Raw genomic sequence first — 22,161 nt, forward strand, 5'->3', positions numbered from 1 at the left:
AGGTCGGTCAACACCAGTCCCTAGCTGACCAGTGTCTGGTTGTTTAGGTCCGTCAACACCAGTCCCTAGCTGACCAGTGTCTGGTTGTTTAGGTCGGTCAACACCAGTCCCTAGCTGACCAGTGTCTGGTTGTTTAGGTCGGTCAACACCAGTCCCTAGCTGACCAGTGTCTGGTTGTTTAGGTCCATCAACACCAGTCCCTACCTGACCAGTGTCTGGTTGTTTAGGTCCATCAACACCAGTCCCTACCTGAACAGTGTCTGGTTGTTTAGGTCCGTCAACACCAGTCCCTAGCTGACCAGTGTCTGGTTGTTTAGGTCCGTCAACACCAGTCCCTAGCTGACCAGTGTCTGGTTGTTTAGGTCCATCAACACCAGTCCCTACCTGAACAGTGTCTGGTTGTTTAGGTCCGTCAACACCAGTCCCTACCTGACCAGTGTCTGGTTGTTTAGGTCCGTCAACACCAGTCCCTAGCTGACCAGTGTCTGGTTGTTTAGGTCCGTCAACACCAGTCCCTAGCTGACCAGTGTCTGGTTGTTTAGGTCCGTCAACACCAGTCCCTAGCTGACCAGTGTCTGGTTGTTTAGGTCCGTCAACACCAGTCCCTAGCTGACCAGTGTCTGGTTGTTTAGGTCGGTCAACACCAGTCCCTAGCTGACCAGTGTCTGGTTGTTTAGGTCGGTCAACACCAGTCCCTAGCTGACCAGTGTCTGGTTGTTTAGGTCGGTCAACACCAGCCCCTAGCTGACCAGTGTCTGGTTGTTTAGGTCGGTCAACACCAGTCCCTAGCTGACCAGTGTCTGGTTGTTTAGGTCGGTCAACACCAGTCCCTAGCTGACCAGTGTCTGGTTGTTTAGGTCGGTCAACACCAGTCCCTAGCTGACCAGTGTCTGGTTGTTTAGGTCGGTCAACACCAGTCCCTAGCTGACCAGTGTCTGGTTGTTTAGGTCGGTCAACACCAGTCCCTAGCTGACCAGTGTCTGGTTGTTTAGGTCGGTCAACACCAGTCCCTAGCTGACCAGTGTCTGGTTGTTTAGGTCGGTCAACACCAGTCCCTAGCTGACCAGTGTCTGGTTGTTTAGGTCGGTCAACACCAGTCCCTAGCTGACAAGTGTCTGGTTGTTTAGGTCGGTCAACACCAGTCCCTAGCTGACCAGTGTCTGGTTGTTTAGGTCGGTCAACACCAGTCCCTAGCTGACCAGTGTCTGGTTGTTTAGGTCGGTCAACACCAGTCCCTAGCTGACCAGTGTCTGGTTGTGGAGGTCCATCAACACCAGTCCCTAGCTGACCAGTGTCTGGTTGTTTAGGTCGGTCAACACCAGTCCCTAGCTGACCAGTGTCTGGTTGTTTAGGTCGGTCAACACCAGTCCCTACCTGACCAGTGTCTGGTTGTTTAGGTCGGTCAACACCAGTCCCTAGCTGACCATTGTCTGGTTGTTTAGGTCGGTCAACACCAGTCCCTAGCTGACCAGTGTCTGGTTGTTTAGGTCGGTCAACACCAGTCCCTAGCTGACCAGTGTCTGGTTGTTTAGGTCGGTCAACACCAGTCCCTAGCTGACCAGTGTCTGGTTGTTTAGGTCGGTCAACACCAGTCCCTAGCTGACCAGTGTCTGGTTGTTTAGGTCGGTCAACACCAGTCCCTAGCTGACCAGTGTCTGGTTGTTTAGGTCGGTCAACACCAGTCCCTAGCTGACCAGTGTCTGGTTGTTTAGGTCGGTCAACACCAGTCCCTAGCTGACCAGTGTCTGGTTGTTTAGGTCGGTCAACACCAGTCCCTAGCTGACCAGTGTCTGGTTGTTTAGATCGGTCAACACCAGTCCCTAGCTGACCAGTGTCTGGTTGTTTAGGTCGGTCAACACCAGTCCCTAGCTGACCAGTGTCTGGTTGTTTAGGTCGGTCAACACCAGTCCCTAGCTGACCAGTGTCTGGTTGTTTAGGTCCATCAACACCAGTCCCTAGCTGACCAGTGTCTGGTTGTTTAGGTCCATCAACACCAGTCCCTAGCTGACCAGTGTCTGGTTGTTTAGGTCCATCAACACCAGTCCCTAGCTGACCAGTGTCTGGTTGTGGAGGTCCATCAACACCAGTCCCTAGCCGACCAGTGTCTGGTTGTTTAGGTCGGTCAACACCAGTCCCTAGCTGACCAGTGTCTGGTTGTTTAGGTCGGTCAACACCAGTCCCTATCTGACCAGTGTCTGGTTGTTTAGGTCGGTCAACACCAGTCCCTAGCTGACCATTGTCTGGTTGTTTAGGTCGGTCAACACCAGTCCCTAGCTGACCAGTGTCTGGTTGTTTAGGTCCGTCAACACCAGTCCCTAGCTGACCAGTGTCTGGTTGTTTAGGTCGGTCAACACCAGTCCCTAGCTGACCAGTGTCTGGTTGTTTAGGTCGGTCAACACCAGTCCCTAACTGACCAATTTCTGGTTGTTTAGGTCCATCAACACCAGTCCCTAGCTGACCAGTGTCTGGTTGTTTAGGTCGGTAAACACCAGTCCCTAGCTGACCAGTGTCTGGTTGTTTAGATCCGTCAACACCAGTCCCTAGCTGACCAGTGTCTGGTTGTTTAGGTCGGTCAACACCTGTCCCTAGCTGACCAGTGTCTGGTTGTTTAGGTCGGTCAACACCAGTCCCTAGCTGACCAGTGTCTGGTTGTTTAGGTCGGTCAACACCAGTCCCTAGCTGACCAGTGTCTGGTTGTTTAGGTCTGTCAACACCAGTCCCTAGCTGACCAGTGTCTGGTTGTTTAGGTCGGTCAACACCAGTCCCTAGCTGACCAGTGTCTGGTTGTTTAGGTCTGTCAACACCAGTCCCTAGCTGACCAGTGTCTGGTTGTTTAGGTCCGTCAACACCAAACCTTACCTGACCAGTGTCTGGTTGTTTAGGTCCATCAACACCAGTCCCTAGCTGACCAGTGTCTGGTTGTTTAGGTCCGTCAACACCAGTCCCTAGCTGACCAGTGTCTGGTTGTTTAGGTCGGTCAACACCAGTCCCTAGCTGACCAGTGTCTGGTTGTTTAGGTCGGCCAACACCAGTCCCTAGCTGACCAGTGTCTGGTTGTTTAGGTCGGTCAACACCAGTCCCTAGCTGACCAGTGTCTGGTTGTTTAGGTCCGTCAACACCAGTCCCTAGCTGACCAGTGTCTGGTTGTTTAGGTCCATCATCACCAGTCCCTAGCTGACCAGTGTCTGGTTGTTTAGGTCCATCAACACCAGTCCCTACCTGACCAGTGTCTGGTTGTTTAGGTCGGTCAACACCAGTCCCTAGCTGACCAGTGTCTGGTTGTTTAGGTCCATCAACAACAGTCCCTAGCTGACCAGTGTCTGGTTGTTTAGGTCGGTCAACACCAGTCCCTAGCTGACCAGTGTCTGGTTGTTTAGGTCGGTCAACACCAGTCCCTAGCTGACCAGTGTCTGGCTGTTTAGGTCGGTCAACACCAGTCCCTAGCTGACCAGTGTCTGGTTGTTTAGGTCCATCAACACCAGTCCCTACCTGACCAGTGTCTGGTTGTTTAGGTCCATCAACACCAAACCTTACCTGACCAGTGTCTGGTTGTTTAGGTCGGTCAACACCAGTCCCTAGCTGACCAGTGTCTGGTTTTTATGTCCGTCAACACCAGTCCCTAGCTGACCAGTGTCTGGTTGTTTAGGTCGGTCAACACCAGTCCCAAGCTGACCAGTGTCTGGTTGTTTAGGTCCGTCAACACCAGTCCCTAGCTGACCAGTGTCTGGTTGTTTAGGTCGGTCAACACCAGTCCCTAGCTGACCAGTGTCTGGTTGTTTAGGTCGGTCAACACCAGTCCCTAGCTGACCAGTGTCTGGTTGTTTAGGACCATCAACACCAGTCCCTACCTGACCAGTGTCTGGTTGTTTAGGTCCATCAACACCAGTCCCTAGCTGACCAGTGTCTGGTTGTTTAGGTCGGTCAACACCAGTCCCTAGCTGACCAGTGTCTGGTTGTTTAGGTCCATCATCACCAGTCCCTAGCTGACCAGTGTCTGGTTGTTTAGGTCCATCAACACCAGTCCCTACCTGACCAGTGTCTGGTTGTTTAGGTCGGTCAACACCAGTCCCTAGCTGACCAGTGTCTGGTTGTTTAGGTCCATCAACACCAGTCCCTAGCTGACCAGTGTCTGGTTGTTTAGGTCGGTCAACACCAGTCCCTAGCTGACCAGTGTCTGGTTGTTTAGGTCGGCCAACACCAGTCCCTAGCTGACCAGTGTCTGGTTGTTTAGGTCGGACAACACCAGTCCCTAGCTGACCAGTGTCTGGTTGTTTAGGTCCGTCAACACCAGTCCCTAGCTGACCAGTGTCTGGTTGTTTAGGTCCGTCAACACCAGTCCCTAGCTGACCAGTGTCTGGTCGTTTAGGTCGGTCAACACCAGTCCATAGCTGACCAGTGTCTGGTTGTTTAGGTCGGTCAACACCAGTCCCTAGCTGACCAGTGTCTGGTTGTTTATGTCCGTCAACACCAGTCCCTAGCTGACCAGTGTCTGGTTGTTTAGGTCGGTCAACACCAGTCCCTAGCTGACCAGTGTCTGGTTGTTTAGATCCGTCAACACCAGTCCCTAGCTGACCAGTGTCTGGTTGTTTAGGTCGGTCAACACCTGTCCCTAGCTGACCAGTGTCTGGTTGTTTAGGTCGGTCAACACCAGTCCCTAGCTGACCAGTGTCTGGTTGTTTAGGTCGGTCAACACCAGTCCCTAGCTGACCAGTGTCTGGTTGTTTAGGTCTGTCAACACCAGTCCCTAGCTGACCAGTGTCTGGTTGTTTAGGTGTGTCAACACCAGTCCCTAGCTGACCAGTGTCTGGTTGTTTAGGTCCGTCAACACCAAACCTTACCTGACCAGTGTCTGGTTGTTTAGGTCGGTCAACACCAGTCCCTAGCTGACCAGTGTCTGGTTGTTTAGGTCGGTCAACACCAGTCCCTAGCTGACCAGTGTCTGGTTGTTTAGGTCGGTCAACACCAGTCCCTAGCTGACCAGTGTCTGGTTGTTTAGGTCGGTCAACACCAGTCCCTAGCTGACCAGTGTCTGGTTGTTTAGGTCGGTCAACACCAGTCCCTAGCTGACAAGTGTCTGGTTGTTTAGGTCGGTCAACACCAGTCCCTAGCTGACCAGTGTCTGGTTGTTTAGGTCGGTCAACACCAGTCCCTAGCTGACCAGTGTCTGGTTGTTTAGGTCGGTCAACACCAGTCCCTAGCTGACCAGTGTCTGGTTGTTTAGGTCCATTAACACCAGTCCCTAGCTGACCAGTGTCTGGTTGTTTAGGTCCATCAACACCAGTCCCTAGCTGACCAGTGTCTGGTTGTGGAGGTCCATCAACACCAGTCCCTAGCTGACCAGTGTCTGGTTGTTTAGGTCGGTCAACACCAGTCCCTAGCTGACCAGTGTCTGGTTGTTTAGGTCGGTCAACACCAGTCCCTTCCTGACCAGTGTCTGGTTGTTTAGGTCGGTCAACACCAGTCCCTAGCTGACCATTGTCTGGTTGTTTAGGTCGGTCAACACCAGTCCCTAGCTGACCAGTGTCTGGTTGTTTAGGTCGGTCAACACCAGTCCCTAGCTGACCAGTGTCTGGTTGTTTAGGTCGGTCAACACCAGTCCCTAGCTGACCAGTGTCTGGTTGTTTAGGTCGGTCAACACCAGTCCCTAGCTGACCAGTGTCTGGTTGTTTAGGTCGGTCAACACCAGTCCCTAGCTGACCAGTGTCTGGTTGTTTAGGTCGGTCAACACCAGTCCCTAGCTGACCAGTGTCTGGTTGTTTAGGTCGGTCAACACCAGTCCCTAGCTGACCAGTGTCTGGTTGTTTAGGTCGGTCAACACCAGTCCCTAGCTGACAAGTGTCTGGTTGTTTAGATCGGTCAACACCAGTCCCTAGCTGACCAGTGTCTGGTTGTTTAGGTCGGTCAACACCAGTCCCTAGCTGACCAGTGTCTGGTTGTTTAGGTCGGTCAACACCAGTCCCTAGCTGACCAGTGTCTGGTTGTTTAGGTCCATCAACACCAGTCCCTAGCTGACCAGTGTCTGGTTGTTTAGGTCCATCAACACCAGTCCCTAGCTGACCAGTGTCTGGTTGTTTAGGTCCATCAACACCAGTCCCTAGCTGACCGGTGTCTGGTTGTGGAGGTCCATCAACACCAGTCCCTAGCTGACCAGTGTCTGGTTGTTTAGGTCGGTCAACACCAGTCCCTAGCTGACCAGTGTCTGGTTGTTTAGGTCGGTCAACACCAGTCCCTACCTGACCAGTGTCTGGTTGTTTAGGTCGGTCAACACCAGTCCCTAGCTGACCATTGTCTGGTTGTTTAGGTCGGTCAACACCAGTCCCTAGCTGACCAGTGTCTGGTTGTTTAGGTCCGTCAACACCAGTCCCTAGCTGACCAGTGTCTGGTTGTTTAGGTCGGTCAACACCAGTCCCTAGCTGACCAGTGTCTGGTTGTTTAGGTCGGTCAACACCAGTCCCTAACTGACCAATTTCTGGTTGTTTAGGTCCATCAACACCAGTCCCTAGCTGACCAGTGTCTGGTTGTTTAGGTCGGTCAACACCAGTCCCTAGCTGACCAGTGTCTGGTTGTTTAGATCCGTCAACACCAGTCCCTAGCTGACCAGTGTCTGGTTGTTTAGGTCGGTCAACACCTGTCCCTAGCTGACCAGTGTCTGGTTGTTTAGGTCGGTCAACACCAGTCCCTAGCTGACCAGTGTCTGGTTGTTTAGGTCGGTCAACACCAGTCCCTAGCTGACCAGTGTCTGGTTGTTTAGGTCTGTCAACACCAGTCCCTAGCTGACCAGTGTCTGGTTGTTTAGGTCGGTCAACACCAGTCCCTAGCTGACCAGTGTCTGGTTGTTTAGGTCTGTCAACACCAGTCCCTAGCTGACCAGTGTCTGGTTGTTTAGGTCCGTCAACACCAAACCTTACCTGACCAGTGTCTGGTTGTTTAGGTCCATCAACACCAGTCCCTAGCTGACCAGTGTCTGGTTGTTTAGGTCCGTCAACACCAGTCCCTAGCTGACCAGTGTCTGGTTGTTTAGGTCGGTCAACACCAGTCCCTAGCTGACCAGTGTCTGGTTGTTTAGGTCGGTCAACACAAGTCCCTAGCTGACCAGTGTCTGGTTGTTTAGGTCGGTCAACACCAGTCCCTAGCTGACCAGTGTCTGGTTGTTTAGGTCCGTCAACACCAGTCCCTAGCTGACAAGTGTCTGGTTGTTTAGGTCCATCAACACCAGTCCCTACCTGACAAGTGTCTGGTTGTTTAGGTCGGTCAACACCAGTCCCTAGCTGACCAGTGTCTGGTTGTTTAGGTCCATCAACAACAGTCCCTAGCTGACCAGTGTCTGGTTGTTTAGGTCGGTCAACACCAGTCCCTAGCTGACCAGTGTCTGGTTGTTTAGGTCGGTCAACACCAGTCCCTAGCTGACCAGTGTCTGGCTGTTTAGGTCGGTCAACACCAGTCCCTAGCTGACCAGTGTCTGGTTGTTTAGGTCCATCAACACCAGTCCCTACCTGACCAGTGTCTGGTTGTTTAGGTCCATCAACACCAAACCTTACCTGACCAGTGTCTGGTTGTTTAGGTCGGTCAACACCAGTCCCTAGCTGACCAGTGTCTGGTTTTTATGTCCGTCAACACCAGTCCCTAGCTGACCAGTGTCTGGTTGTTTAGGTCGGTCATCACCAGTCCCAAGCTGACCAGTGTCTGGTTGTTTAGGTCCGTCAACACCAGTCCCTAGCTGACCAGTGTCTGGTTGTTTAGGTCGGTCAACACCAGTCCCTAGCTGACCAGTGTCTGGTTGTTTAGGTCGGTCAACACCAGTCCCTAGCTGACCAGTGTCTGGTTGTTTAGGTCGGTCAACACCTGTCCCTAGCTGACCAGTGTCTGGTTGTTTAGGTCGGTCAACACCAGTCCCTAGCTGACCAGTGTCTGGTTGTTTAGGTCGGTCAACACCAGTCCCTAGCTGACCAGTGTCTGGTTGTTTAGGTCTGTCAACACCAGTCCCTAGCTGACCAGTGTCTGGTTGTTTAGGTCGGTCAACACCAGTCCCTAGCTGACCAGTGTCTGGTTGTTTAGGTCTGTCAACACCAGTCCCTAAATGACCAGTGTCTGTTTGTTTAGGTCGGTCAACACCAAACCTTACCTGACCAGTGTCTGGTTGTTTAGGTCCATCAACACCAGTCCCTAGCTGACCAGTGTCTGGTTGTTTAGGTCCGTCAACACCAGTCCCTAGCTGACCAGTGTCTGGTTGTTTAGGTCGGTCAACACCAGTCCCTAGCTGACCAGTGTCTGGTTGTTTAGGTCGGCCAACACCAGTCCCTAGCTGACCAGTGTCTGGTTGTTTAGGTCGGTCAACACCAGTCCCTAGCTGACCAGTGTCTGGTTGTTTAGGTCCGTCAACACCAGTCCCTAGCTGACCAGTGTCTGGTTGTTTAGGTCCATCATCACCAGTCCCTAGCTGACCAGTGTCTGGTTGTTTAGGTCCATCAACACCAGTCCCTACCTGACCAGTGTCTGGTTGTTTAGGTCGGTCAACACCAGTCCCTAGCTGACCAGTGTCTGTTTTTTATGTCCGTCAACACCAGTCCGTAGCTGACCAGTGTCTGGTTGTTTAGGTCGGTCAACACCAGTCCCAAGCTGACCAGTGTCTGGTTGTTTAGGTCCGTCAACACCAGTCCCTAGCTGACCAGTGTCTGGTTGTTTAGGTCGGTCAACACCAGTCCCTAGCTGACCAGTGTCTGGTTGTTTAGGTCGGTCAACACCAGTCCCTAGCTGACCAGTGTCTGGTTGTTTAGGACCATCAACACCAGTCCCTACCTGACCAGTGTCTGGTTGTTTAGGTCGGTCAACACCAGTCCCTAGCTGACCAGTGTCTGGTTGTTTAGGTCGGTCAACACCAGTCCCTACCTGACCAGTGCCTGGTTGTTTAGGTCGGTCAACACCAGTCCCTAGCTGACCATTGTCTGGTTGTTTAGGTCGGTCAACACCAGTCCCTAGCTGACCAGTGTCTGGTTGTTTAGGTCCGTCAACACCAGTCCCTAGCTGACCAGTGTCTGGTTGTTTAGGTCGGTCAACACCAGTCCCTAGCTGACCAGTGTCTGGTTGTTTAGGTCGGTCAACACCAGTCCCTAACTGACCAATTTCTGGTTGTTTAGGTCCATCAACACCAGTCCCTAGCTGACCAGTGTCTGGTTGTTTAGGTCGGTCAACACCAGTCCCTAGCTGACCAGTGTCTGGTTGTTTAGATCCGTCAACACCAGTCCCTAGCTGACCAGTGTCTGGTTGTTTAGGTCGGTCAACACCTGTCCCTAGCTGACCAGTGTCTGGTTGTTTAGGTCGGTCAACACCAGTCCCTAGCTGACCAGTGTCTGGTTGTTTAGGTCGGTCAACACCAGTCCCTAGCTGACCAGTGTCTGGTTGTTTAGGTCTGTCAACACCAGTCCCTAGCTGACCAGTGTCTGGTTGTTTAGGTCGGTCAACACCAGTCCCTAGCTGACCAGTGTCTGGTTGTTTAGGTCTGTCAACACCAGTCCCTAGCTGACCAGTGTCTGGTTGTTTAGGTCCGTCAACACCAAACCTTACCTGACCAGTGTCTGGTTGTTTAGGTCCATCAACACCAGTCCCTAGCTGACCAGTGTCTGGTTGTTTAGGTCCGTCAACACCAGTCCCTAGCTGACCAGTGTCTGGTTGTTTAGGTCGGTCAACACCAGTCCCTAGCTGACCAGTGTCTGGTTGTTTAGGTCGGTCAACACAAGTCCCTAGCTGACCAGTGTCTGGTTGTTTAGGTCGGTCAACACCAGTCCCTAGCTGACCAGTGTCTGGTTGTTTAGGTCCGTCAACACCAGTCCCTAGCTGACAAGTGTCTGGTTGTTTAGGTCCATCAACACCAGTCCCTACCTGACCAGTGTCTGGTTGTTTAGGTCGGTCAACACCAGTCCCTAGCTGACCAGTGTCTGGTTGTTTAGGTCCATCAACAACAGTCCCTAGCTGACCAGTGTCTGGTTGTTTAGGTCGGTCAACACCAGTCCCTAGCTGACCAGTGTCTGGTTGTTTAGGTCGGTCAACACCAGTCCCTAGCTGACCAGTGTCTGGCTGTTTAGGTCGGTCAACACCAGTCCCTAGCTGACCAGTGTCTGGTTGTTTAGGTCCATCAACACCAGTCCCTACCTGACCAGTGTCTGGTTGTTTAGGTCCATCAACACCAAACCTTACCTGACCAGTGTCTGGTTGTTTAGGTCGGTCAACACCAGACCTTACCTGACCAGTGTCTGGTTGTGGAGGTCCCAGACGGCAATGTTCCCGTCGCTGCAGCAGGAGAAGCAGACCTTGGCGTCGGGGGAGATGGCGAGGGCGTAGCAGGCCGGGGCGGAAGACGTTAGCTCTGCCTTGATACGCGGGGTGGGTGAGGCTAGGTCCCAAATTGAAAGTGTGGAGGCCTCACCCCCTATGATAAGAGTCCGCCCGTCATGCAGCAGCCGGCATGAACGGATATAGTTGTCTCTGTTCTAATAGACGCACACAGGCATGTATTCACAAACACACACACAGAGATACAGATACACACAGGCATGTATTCACAAACACACACAAAGATACAGATACACACAGGCATGTATTCACAAACACACACACAAAGATACAGATACACACAGGCATGTATTCACAAACACACACAAAGATACAGATACACACAGGCATGTATTCACAAACACACACACAAAGATACAGATACACACAGGCATGTATTCACAAACACACACACAAAGATACAGATACACACAGGCATGTATTCACAAACACACACACAAAGATACAGATACACACAGGCATGTATTCACAAACACACACACAAAGATACAGATACACACAGGCATGTATTCACAAACACACACACAAAGATACAGATACACACAGGCATGTATTCACAAACACACACACAAAGACACAAATACACACAGGCATGTATTCACAAACACACACACAAAGAGGGTTATTGTTATGTGCGTTCAGACACACACAAGTATATCCTATATATAGTTACTAAACACAACAGGATGTCTTATATATAGTTACTATCATAAACACAACAGGATGTCCTATATATAGCTACTATCATAAACACAACAGGATGTCTTATATATAGTTACTATCATAAACACAACAGGATGTCCTATATATAGTTACTAAACACAACAGGATGTCTTATATATAGCTACTATCATAAACACAACAGGATGTCCTATATATAGTTACTATCATAAACACAACAGGATGTCCTATATATAGTTACTAAACACAACAGGATGTCCTATATATAGTTACTAAACACAACAGGATGTCCTATATATAGTTACTATCATAAACACAACAGGATGTCCTATATATAGTTACTAAACACAACAGGATGTCCTATATATAGTTACTAAACACAACAGGATGTCCTATATATAGTTACTATCATAAACACAACAGGATGTCCTATATATAGTTACTAAACACAACAGGATGTCCTATATATAGTTACTAAACACAACAGGATGTCCTATATATAGTTACTAAACACAACAGGATGTCCTATATATAGCTACTAAACACAACAGGATGTCCTATATATAGCTACTATCATAAACACAACAGGATGTCTTATATATAGTTACTATCATAAACACAACAGGATGTCCTATATATAGTTACTATCATAAACACAACAGGATGTCCTATATATAGTTACTAAACACAACAGGATGTCCTATATATAGTTACTATCATAAACACAACAGGATGTCCTATATATAGTTACTATCATAAACACAACAGGATGTCCTATATATAGTTACTAAACACAACAGGATGTCCTATATATAGTTACTATCATAAACACAACAGGATGTCCTATATATAGTTACTAAACACAACAGGATGTCCTATATATAGTTACTAAACACAACAGGATGTCCTATATATAGTTACTAAACACAACAGGATGTCCTATATATAGTTACTATCATAAACACAACAGGATGTCCTATATATAGTTACTATCATAAACACAACAGGATGTCCTATATATAGTTACTATCATAAACACAACAGGATGTCCTATATATAGTTACTATCATAAACACAACAGGATGTCCTATATATAGTTACTATCATAAACACAACAGGATGTCTTATATATAGTTACTATCATAAACACAACAGGATGTCCTATATATAGTTACTAAACACAACAGGATGTCCTATATATAGTTACTAAACACAACAGGATGTCCTATATATAGTTACTATCATAAACACAACAGGATGTCCTATATATAGTTACTATCATAAACACAACAGGATGTCCTATATATAGTTACTAAACACAACAGGATGTCCTATATATAGTTACTAAACACAACAGGATGTCCTATATATAGTTACTAAACACAACAGGATGTCCTATATATAGTTACTAAACACAACAGGATGTCCTATATATAGTTACTATCATAAACACAACAGGATGTCCTATATATAGTTACTATCATAAACACAACAGGATGTCCTATATATAGTTACTAAACACAACAGGATGTCCTATATATAGTTACTAAACACAACAGGATGTCCTATATATAGTTACTAAACACAACAGGATGTCCTATATATAGTTACTATCATAAACACAACAGGATGTCCTATATATAGTTACTAAACACAACAGGATGTCCTATATATAGTTACTATCATAAACACAACAGGATGTCCTATATATAGTTACTAAACACAACAGGATGTCCTATATATAGTTACTATCATAAACACAACAGGATGTCCTATATATAGTTACTATCATAAACACAACAGGATGTCCTATATATAGTTACTAAACACAACAGGATGTCCTATATATAGTTACTAAACACAACAGGATGTCCTATATATAGTTACTATCATAAACACAACAGGATGTCCTATATATAGTTACTAAACACAACAGGATGTCCTATATATAGTTACTAAACACAACAGGATGTCCTATATATAGTTACTATCATAAACACAACAGGATGTCCTATATATAGTTACTATCATAAACACAACAGGATGTCCTATATATAGTTACTATCATAAACACAACAGGATGTCCTATATATAGTTACTAAACACAACAGGATGTCCTATATATAGTTACTATCATAAACACAACAGGATGTCCTATATATAGTTACTATCATAAACACAACAGGATGTCCTATATATAGTTACTAAACACAACAGGATGTCCTATATATAGTTACTAAACACAACAGGATGTCCTATATATAGTTACTATCATAAACACAACAGGATGTCCTATATATAGTTACTATCATAAACACAACAGGATGTCCTATATATAGTTACTAAACACAACAGGATGTCCTATATATAGTTACTATCATAAACACAACAGGATGTCCTATATATAGTTACTATCATAAACACAACAGGATGTCCTATATATAGTTACTATCATAAACACAACAGGATGTCCTATATATAGTTACTATCATAAACACAACAGGATGTCCTATATATAGTTACTATCATAAACACAACAGGATGTCCTATATATAGTTACTATCATAAACACAACAGGATGTCCTATATATAGTTACTAAACACAACAGGATGTCCTATATATAGTTACTAAACACAACAGGATGTCCTATATATAGTTACTAAACACAACAGGATGTCCTATATATAGTTACTATCATAAACACAACAGGATGTCCTATATATAGTTACTATCATAAACACAACAGGATGTCCTATATATAGTTACTATCATAAACACAACAGGATGTCCTATATATAGTTACTATCATAAACACAACAGGATGTCCTATATATAGTTACTAAACACAACAGGATGTCCTATATATAGTTACTAAACACAACAGGATGTCCTATATATAGTTACTATCATAAACACAACAGGATGTCCTATATATAGTTACTAAACACAACAGGATGTCCTATATATAGTTACTAAACACAACAGGATGTCCTATATATAGTTACTAAACACAACAGGATGTCCTATATATAGTTACTAAACACAACAGGATGTCCTATATATAGTTACTAAACACAACAGGATGTCCTATATATAGTTACTAAACACAACAGGATGTCCTATATATAGCTACTATCATAAACACAACAGGATGTCTTATATATAGTTACTATCATAAACACAACAGGATGTCCTATATATAGTTACTAAACACAACAGGATGTCCTATATATAGTTACTAAACACAACAGGATGTCCTATATATAGTTACTATCATAAACACAACAGGATGTCCTATATATAGTTACTAAACACAACAGGATGTCCTATATATAGTTACTAAACACAACAGGATGTCCTATATATAGTTACTAAACACAACAGGATGTCCTATATATAGTTACTAAACACAACAGGATGTCCTATATATAGTTACTATCATAAACACAACAGGATGTCCTATATATAGTTACTATCATAAACACAACAGGATGTCCTATATATAGTTACTATCATAAACACAACAGGATGTCCTATATATAGTTACTATCATAAACACAACAGGATGTCCTATATATAGTTACTAAACACAACAGGATGTCCTATATATAGTCTACTAAACACAACAGGATGTCCTATATATAGTTACTAAACACAACAGGATGTCCTATATATAGTTACTAAACACAACAGGATGTCCTATATATAGTTACTATCATAAACACAACAGGATGTCCTATATATAGTTACTAAACACAACAGGATGTCCTATATATAGTTACTAAACACAACAGGATGTCCTATATATAGTTACTAAACACAACAGGATGTCCTATATATAGTTACTAAACACAACAGGATGTCCTATATATAGTTACTATCATAAACACAACAGGATGTCCTATATATAGTTACTATCATAAACACAACAGGATGTCCTATATATAGTTACTAAACACAACAGGATGTCCTATATATAGTTACTAAACACAACAGGATGTCCTATATATAGTTACTAAACACAACAGGATGTCCTATATATAGTTACTAAACACAACAGGATGTCCTATATATAGTTACTAAACACAACAGGATGTCCTATATATAGTTACTAAACACAACAGGATGTCCTATATATAGTTACTATCATAAACACAACAGGATGTCCTATATATAGTTACTAAACACAACAGGATGTCCTATATATAGTTACTATCATAAACACAACAGGATGTCCTATATATAGTTACTAAACACAACAGGATGTCCTATATATAGTTACTAAACACAACAGGATGTCCTATATATAGTTACTAAACACAACAGGATGTCCTATATATAGTTACTAAACACAACAGGATGTCCTATATATAGTTACTAAACACAACAGGATGTCCTATATATAGTTACTAAACACAACAGGATGTCCTATATATAGTTACTAAACACAACAGGATGTCCTATATATAGTTACTAAACACAACAGGATGTCCTATATATAGTTACTAAACACAACAGGATGTCCTATATATAGTTACTAAACACAACAGGATGTCCTATATATAGTTACTAAACACAACAGGATGTCCTATATATAGTTACTATCATAAACACAACAGGATGTCCTATATATAGTTACTAAACACAACAGGATGTCCTATATATAGTTACTATCATAAACACAACAGGATGTCCTATATATAGTTACTAAACACAACAGGATGTCCTATATATAGTTACTATCATAAACACAACAGGATGTCCTATATATAGTTACTATCATAAACACAACAGGATGTCCTATATATAGTTACTAAACACAACAGGATGTCCTATATATAGTTACTATCATAAACACAACAGGATGTCCTATATATAGTTACTATCATAAACACAACAGGATGTCCTATATATAGTTACTAAACACAACAGGATGTCCTATATATAGTTACTATCATAAACACAACAGGATGTCCTATATATAGTTACTATCATAAACACAACAGGATGTCCTATATATAGTTACTATCATAAACACAACAGGATGTCCTATATATAGTTACTAAACACAACAGGATGTCCTATATATAGTTACTATCATAAACACAACAGGATGTCCTATATATAGTTACTATCATAAACACAACAGGATGTCCTATATATAGTTACTATCATAAACACAACAGGATGTCCTATATATAGTTACTAAACACAACAGGATGTCCTATATATAGTTACTATCATAAACACAACAGGATGTCCTATATATAGTTACTATCATAAACACAACAGGATGTCCTATATATAGTTACTATCATAAACACAACAGGATGTCCTATATATAGTTACTAAACACAACAGGATGTCCTATATATAGTTACTAAACACAACAGGATGTCCTATATATAGTTACTATCATAAACACAACAGGATGTCCTATATATAGTTACTATCATAAACACAACAGGATGTCCTATATATAGTTACTATCATAAACACAACAGGATGTCCTATATATAGTTACTATCATAAACACAACAGGATGTCCTATATATAGTTACTAAACACAACAGGATGTCCTATATATAGTTACTAAACACAACAGGATGTCCTATATATAGTTACTATCATAAACACAACAGGATGTCCTATATATAGTTACTATCATAAACACAACAGGATGTCCTATATATAGTTACTAAACACAACAGGATGTCCTATATATAGTTACTATCATAAACACAACAGGATGTCCTATATATAGTTACTAAACACAACAGGATGTCCTATATATAGTTACTAAACACAACAGGATGTCCTATATATAGTTACTAAACACAACAGGATGTCCTATATATAGTTACTATCATAAACACAACAGGATGTCCTATATATAGTTACTAAACACAACAGGATGTCCTATATATAGTTACTATCATAAACACAACAGGATGTCCTATATATAGTTACTAAACACAACAGGATGTCCTATATATAGTTACTATCATAAACACAACAGGATGTCCTATATATAGTTACTAAACACAACAGGATGTCCTATATATAGTTACTAAACACAACAGGATGTCCTATATATAGTTACTAAACACAACAGGATGTCCTATATATAGTTACTATCATAAACACAACAGGATGTCCTATATATAGTTACTATCATAAACACAACAGGATGTCCTATATATAGTTACTATCATAAACACAACAGGATGTCCTATATATAGTTACTAAACACAACAGGATGTCCTATATATAGTTACTATACACAACAGGATGTCCTATATATAGTTACTATCATAAACACAACAGGATGTCCTATATATAGTTACTAAACACAACAGGATGTCCTATATATAGTTACTAAACACAACAGGATGTCCTATATATAGTTACTAAACACAACAGGATGTCCTATATATAGTTACTATCATAAACACAACAGGATGTCCTATATATAGTTACTAAACACAACAGGATGTCCTATATATAGTTACTATCATAAACACAACAGGATGTCCTATATATAGTTACTATCATAAACACAACAGGATGTCCTATATATAGTTACTAAACACAACAGGATGTCCTATATATAGTTACTATCATAAACACAACAGGATGTCCTATATATAGTTACTAAACACAACAGGATGTCCTATATATAGTTACTATCATAAACACAACAGGATGTCCTATATATAGTTACTAAACACAACAGGATGTCCTATATATAGTTACTATCATAAACACAACAGGATGTCCTATATATAGTTACTATCATAAACACAACAGGATGTCCTATATATAGTTACTAAACACAACAGGATGTCCTATATATAGTTACTATCATAAACACAACAGGATGTCCTATATATAGTTACTAAACACAACAGGATGTCCTATATATAGTTACTAAACACAACAGGATGTCCTATATATAGTTACTAAACACAACAGGATGTCCTATATATAGTTACTAAACACAACAGGATGTCCTATATATAGTTACTATCATAAACACAACAGGATGTCCTATATATAGTTACTAAACACAACAGGATGTCCTATATATAGTTACTAAACACAACAGGATGTCCTATATATAGTTACTATCATAAACACAACAGGATGTCCTATATATAGTTACTAAACACAACAGGATGTCCTATATATAGTTACTATCATAAACACAACAGGATGTCCTATATATAGTTACTAAACACAACAGGATGTCCTATATATAGTTACTAAACACAACAGGATGTCCTATATATAGTTACTAAACACAACAGGATGTCCTATATATAGTTACTAAACACAACAGGATGTCCTATATATAGTTACTATCATAAACACAACAGGATGTCCTATATATAGTTACTAAACACAACAGGATGTCCTATATATAGTTACTAAACACAACAGGATGTCCTATATATAGTTACTAAACACAACAGGATGTCCTATATATAGTTACTAAACACAACAGGATGTCCTATATATAGTTACTATCATAAACACAACAGGATGTCCTATATATAGTTACTAAACACAACAGGATGTCCTATATATAGTTACTATCATAAACACAACAGGATGTCCTATATATAGTTACTAAACACAACAGGATGTCCTATATATAGTTACTATCATAAACACAACAGGATGTCCTATATATAGTTACTAAACACAACAGGATGTCCTATATATAGTTACTATCATAAACACAACAGGATGTCCTATATATAGTTACTATCATAAACACAACAGGATGTCCTATATATAGTTACTAAACACAACAGGATGTCCTATATATAGTTACTAAACACAACAGGATGTCCTATATATAGTTACTAAACACAACAGGATGTCCTATATATAGTTACTATCATAAACACAACAGGATGTCCTATATATAGTTACTACAAACACAACAGGATGTCCTATATATAGTTACTAAACACAACAGGATGTCCTATATATAGTTACTAAACACAACAGGATGTCCTATATATAGTTACTAAACACAACAGGATGTCCTATATATAGTTACTAAACACAACAGGATGTCCTATATATAGTTACTAAACACAACAGGATGTCCTATATATAGTTACTAAACACAACAGGATGTCCTATATATAGTTACTATCATAAACACAACAGGATGTCCTATATATAGTTACTATCATAAACACAACAGGATGTCCTATATATAGTTACTAAACACAACAGGATGTCCTATATATAGTTACTAAACACAACAGGATGTCCTATATATAGTTACTAAACACAACAGGATGTCCTATATATAGTTACTATCATAAACACAACAGGATGTCCTATATATAGTTACTAAACACAACAGGATGTCCTATATATAGTTACTAAACACAACAGGATGTCCTATATATAGTTACTAAACACAACAGGATGTCCTATATATAGTTACTATCATAAACACAACAGGATGTCCTATATATAGTTACTATCATAAACACAACAGGATGTCCTATATATAGTTACTAAACACAACAGGATGTCCTATATATAGTTACTAAACACAACAGGATGTCCTATATATAGTTACTATCATAAACACAACAGGATGTCCTATATATAGTTACTAAACACAACAGGATGTCCTATATATAGTTACTAAACACAACAGGATGTCCTATATATAGTTACTATCATAAACACAACAGGATGTCCTATATATAGTTACTATCATAAACACAACAGGATGTCCTATATATAGTTACTAAACACAACAGGATGTCCTATATATAGTTACTAAACACAACAGGATGTCCTATATATAGTTACTAAACACAACAGGATGTCCTATATATAGTTACTAAACACAACAGGATGTCCTATATATAGTTACTATCATAAACACAACAGGATGTCCTATATATAGTTACTATCATAAACACAACAGGATGTCCTATATATAGTTACTAAACACAACAGGATGTCCTATATATAGTTACTATCATAAACACAACAGGATGTCCTATATATAGTTACTATCATAAACACAACAGGATGTCCTATATATAGTTACTATCATAAACACAACAGGATGTCCTATATATAGTTACTATCATAAACACAACAGGATGTCCTATATATAGTTACTAAACACAACAGGATGTCCTATATATAGTTACTAAACACAACAGGATGTCCTATATATAGTTACTATCATAAACACAACAGGATGTCCTATATATAGTTACTATCATAAACACAACAGGATGTCCTATATATAGTTACTAAACACAACAGGATGTCCTATATATAGTTACTATCATAAACACAACAGGATGTCCTATATATAGTTACTAAACACAACAGGATGTCCTATATATAGTTACTATCATAAACACAACAGGATGTCCTATATATAGTTACTAAACACAACAGGATGTCCTATATATAGTTACTATCATAAACACAACAGGATGTCCTATATATAGTTACTAAACACAACAGGATGTCCTATATATAGTTACTATCATAAACACAACAGGATGTCCTATATATAGTTACTAAACACAACAGGATGTCCTATATATAGTTACTAAACACAACAGGATGTCCTATATATAGTTACTATCATAACACAACAGGATGTCCTATATATAGTTACTAAACACAACAGGATGTCCTATATATAGTTACTAAACACAACAGGATGTCCTATATATAGTTACTATCATAAACACAACAGGATGTCCTATATATAGTTACTAAACACAACAGGATGTCCTATATATAGTTACTAAACACAACAGGATGTCCTATATATAGTTACTAAACACAACAGGATGTCCTATATATAGTTACTAAACACAACAGGATGTCCTATATATAGTTACTAAACACAACAGGATGTCCTATATATAGTTACTAAACACAACAGGATGTCCTATATATAGTTACTAAACACAACAGGATGTCCTATATATAGTTACTAAACACAACAGGATGTCCTATATATAGTTACTAAACACAACAGGATGTCCTATATATAGTTACTATCATAAACACAACAGGATGTCCTATATATAGTTACTAAACACAACAGGATGTCCTATATATAGTTACTAAACACAACAGGATGTCCTATATATAGTTACTAAACACAACAGGATGTCCTATATATAGTTACTAAACACAACAGGATGTCCTATATATAGTTACTATCATAAACACAACAGGATGTCCTATATATAGTTACTATCATAAACACAACAGGATGTCCTATATATAGTTACTAAAAACACAACAGGATGTCCTATATATAGTTACTATCATAAACACAACAGGATGTCCTATATATAGTTACTATCATAAACACAACAGGATGTCCTATATATAGTTACTAAACACAACAGGATGTCCTATATATAGTTACTATCATAAACACAACAGGATGTCCTATATATAGTTACTATCATAAACACAACAGGATGTCCTATATATAGTTACTAAACACAACAGGATGTCCTATATATAGTTACTATCATAAACACAACAGGATGTCCTATATATAGTTACTATCATAAACACAACAGGATGTCCTATATATAGTTACTAAACACAACAGGATGTCCTATATATAGTTACTAAACACAACAGGATGTCCTATATATAGTTACTATCATAAACACAACAGGATGTCCTATATATAGTTACTAAACACAACAGGATGTCCTATATATAGTTACTATCATAAACACAACAGGATGTCCTATATATAGTTACTATCATAAACACAACAGGATGTCCTATATATAGTTACTAAACACAACAGGATGTCCTATATATAGTTACTATCATAAACACAACAGGATGTCCTATATATAGTTACTAAACACAACAGGATGTCCTATATATAGTTACTAAACACAACAGGATGTCCTATATATAGTTACTAAACACAACAGGATGTCCTATATATAGTTACTAAACACAACAGGATGTCCTATATATAGTTACTAAACACAACAGGATGTCCTATATATAGTTACTAAACACAACAGGATGTCCTATATATAGTTACTAAACACAACAGGATGTCCTATATATAGTTACTATCA

At 41.2% G+C, this 22,161-nt stretch overlaps 1 protein-coding gene across 1 annotated transcript in view; it reads right to left on the reverse strand.

The window, feature by feature from the left end:
- LOC129829667 (transducin-like enhancer protein 4) overlaps positions 1-22,161 on the reverse strand; it is a 58,200-nt gene that overhangs the window by 21,900 nt on the left and 14,139 nt on the right. The window contains exon 4 of the mRNA XM_055891517.1: positions 10,237-10,484. Within this exon, the coding sequence (XP_055747492.1) occupies positions 10,237-10,484 (248 nt within the window). The remainder of the gene's footprint in view (positions 1-10,236; positions 10,485-22,161) is intronic.

Source organism: Salvelinus fontinalis, chromosome 31 (assembly GCF_029448725.1).
Source record: "Salvelinus fontinalis isolate EN_2023a chromosome 31, ASM2944872v1, whole genome shotgun sequence".
Classification (NCBI taxonomy): Eukaryota; Metazoa; Chordata; class Actinopteri; order Salmoniformes; family Salmonidae; genus Salvelinus; species Salvelinus fontinalis.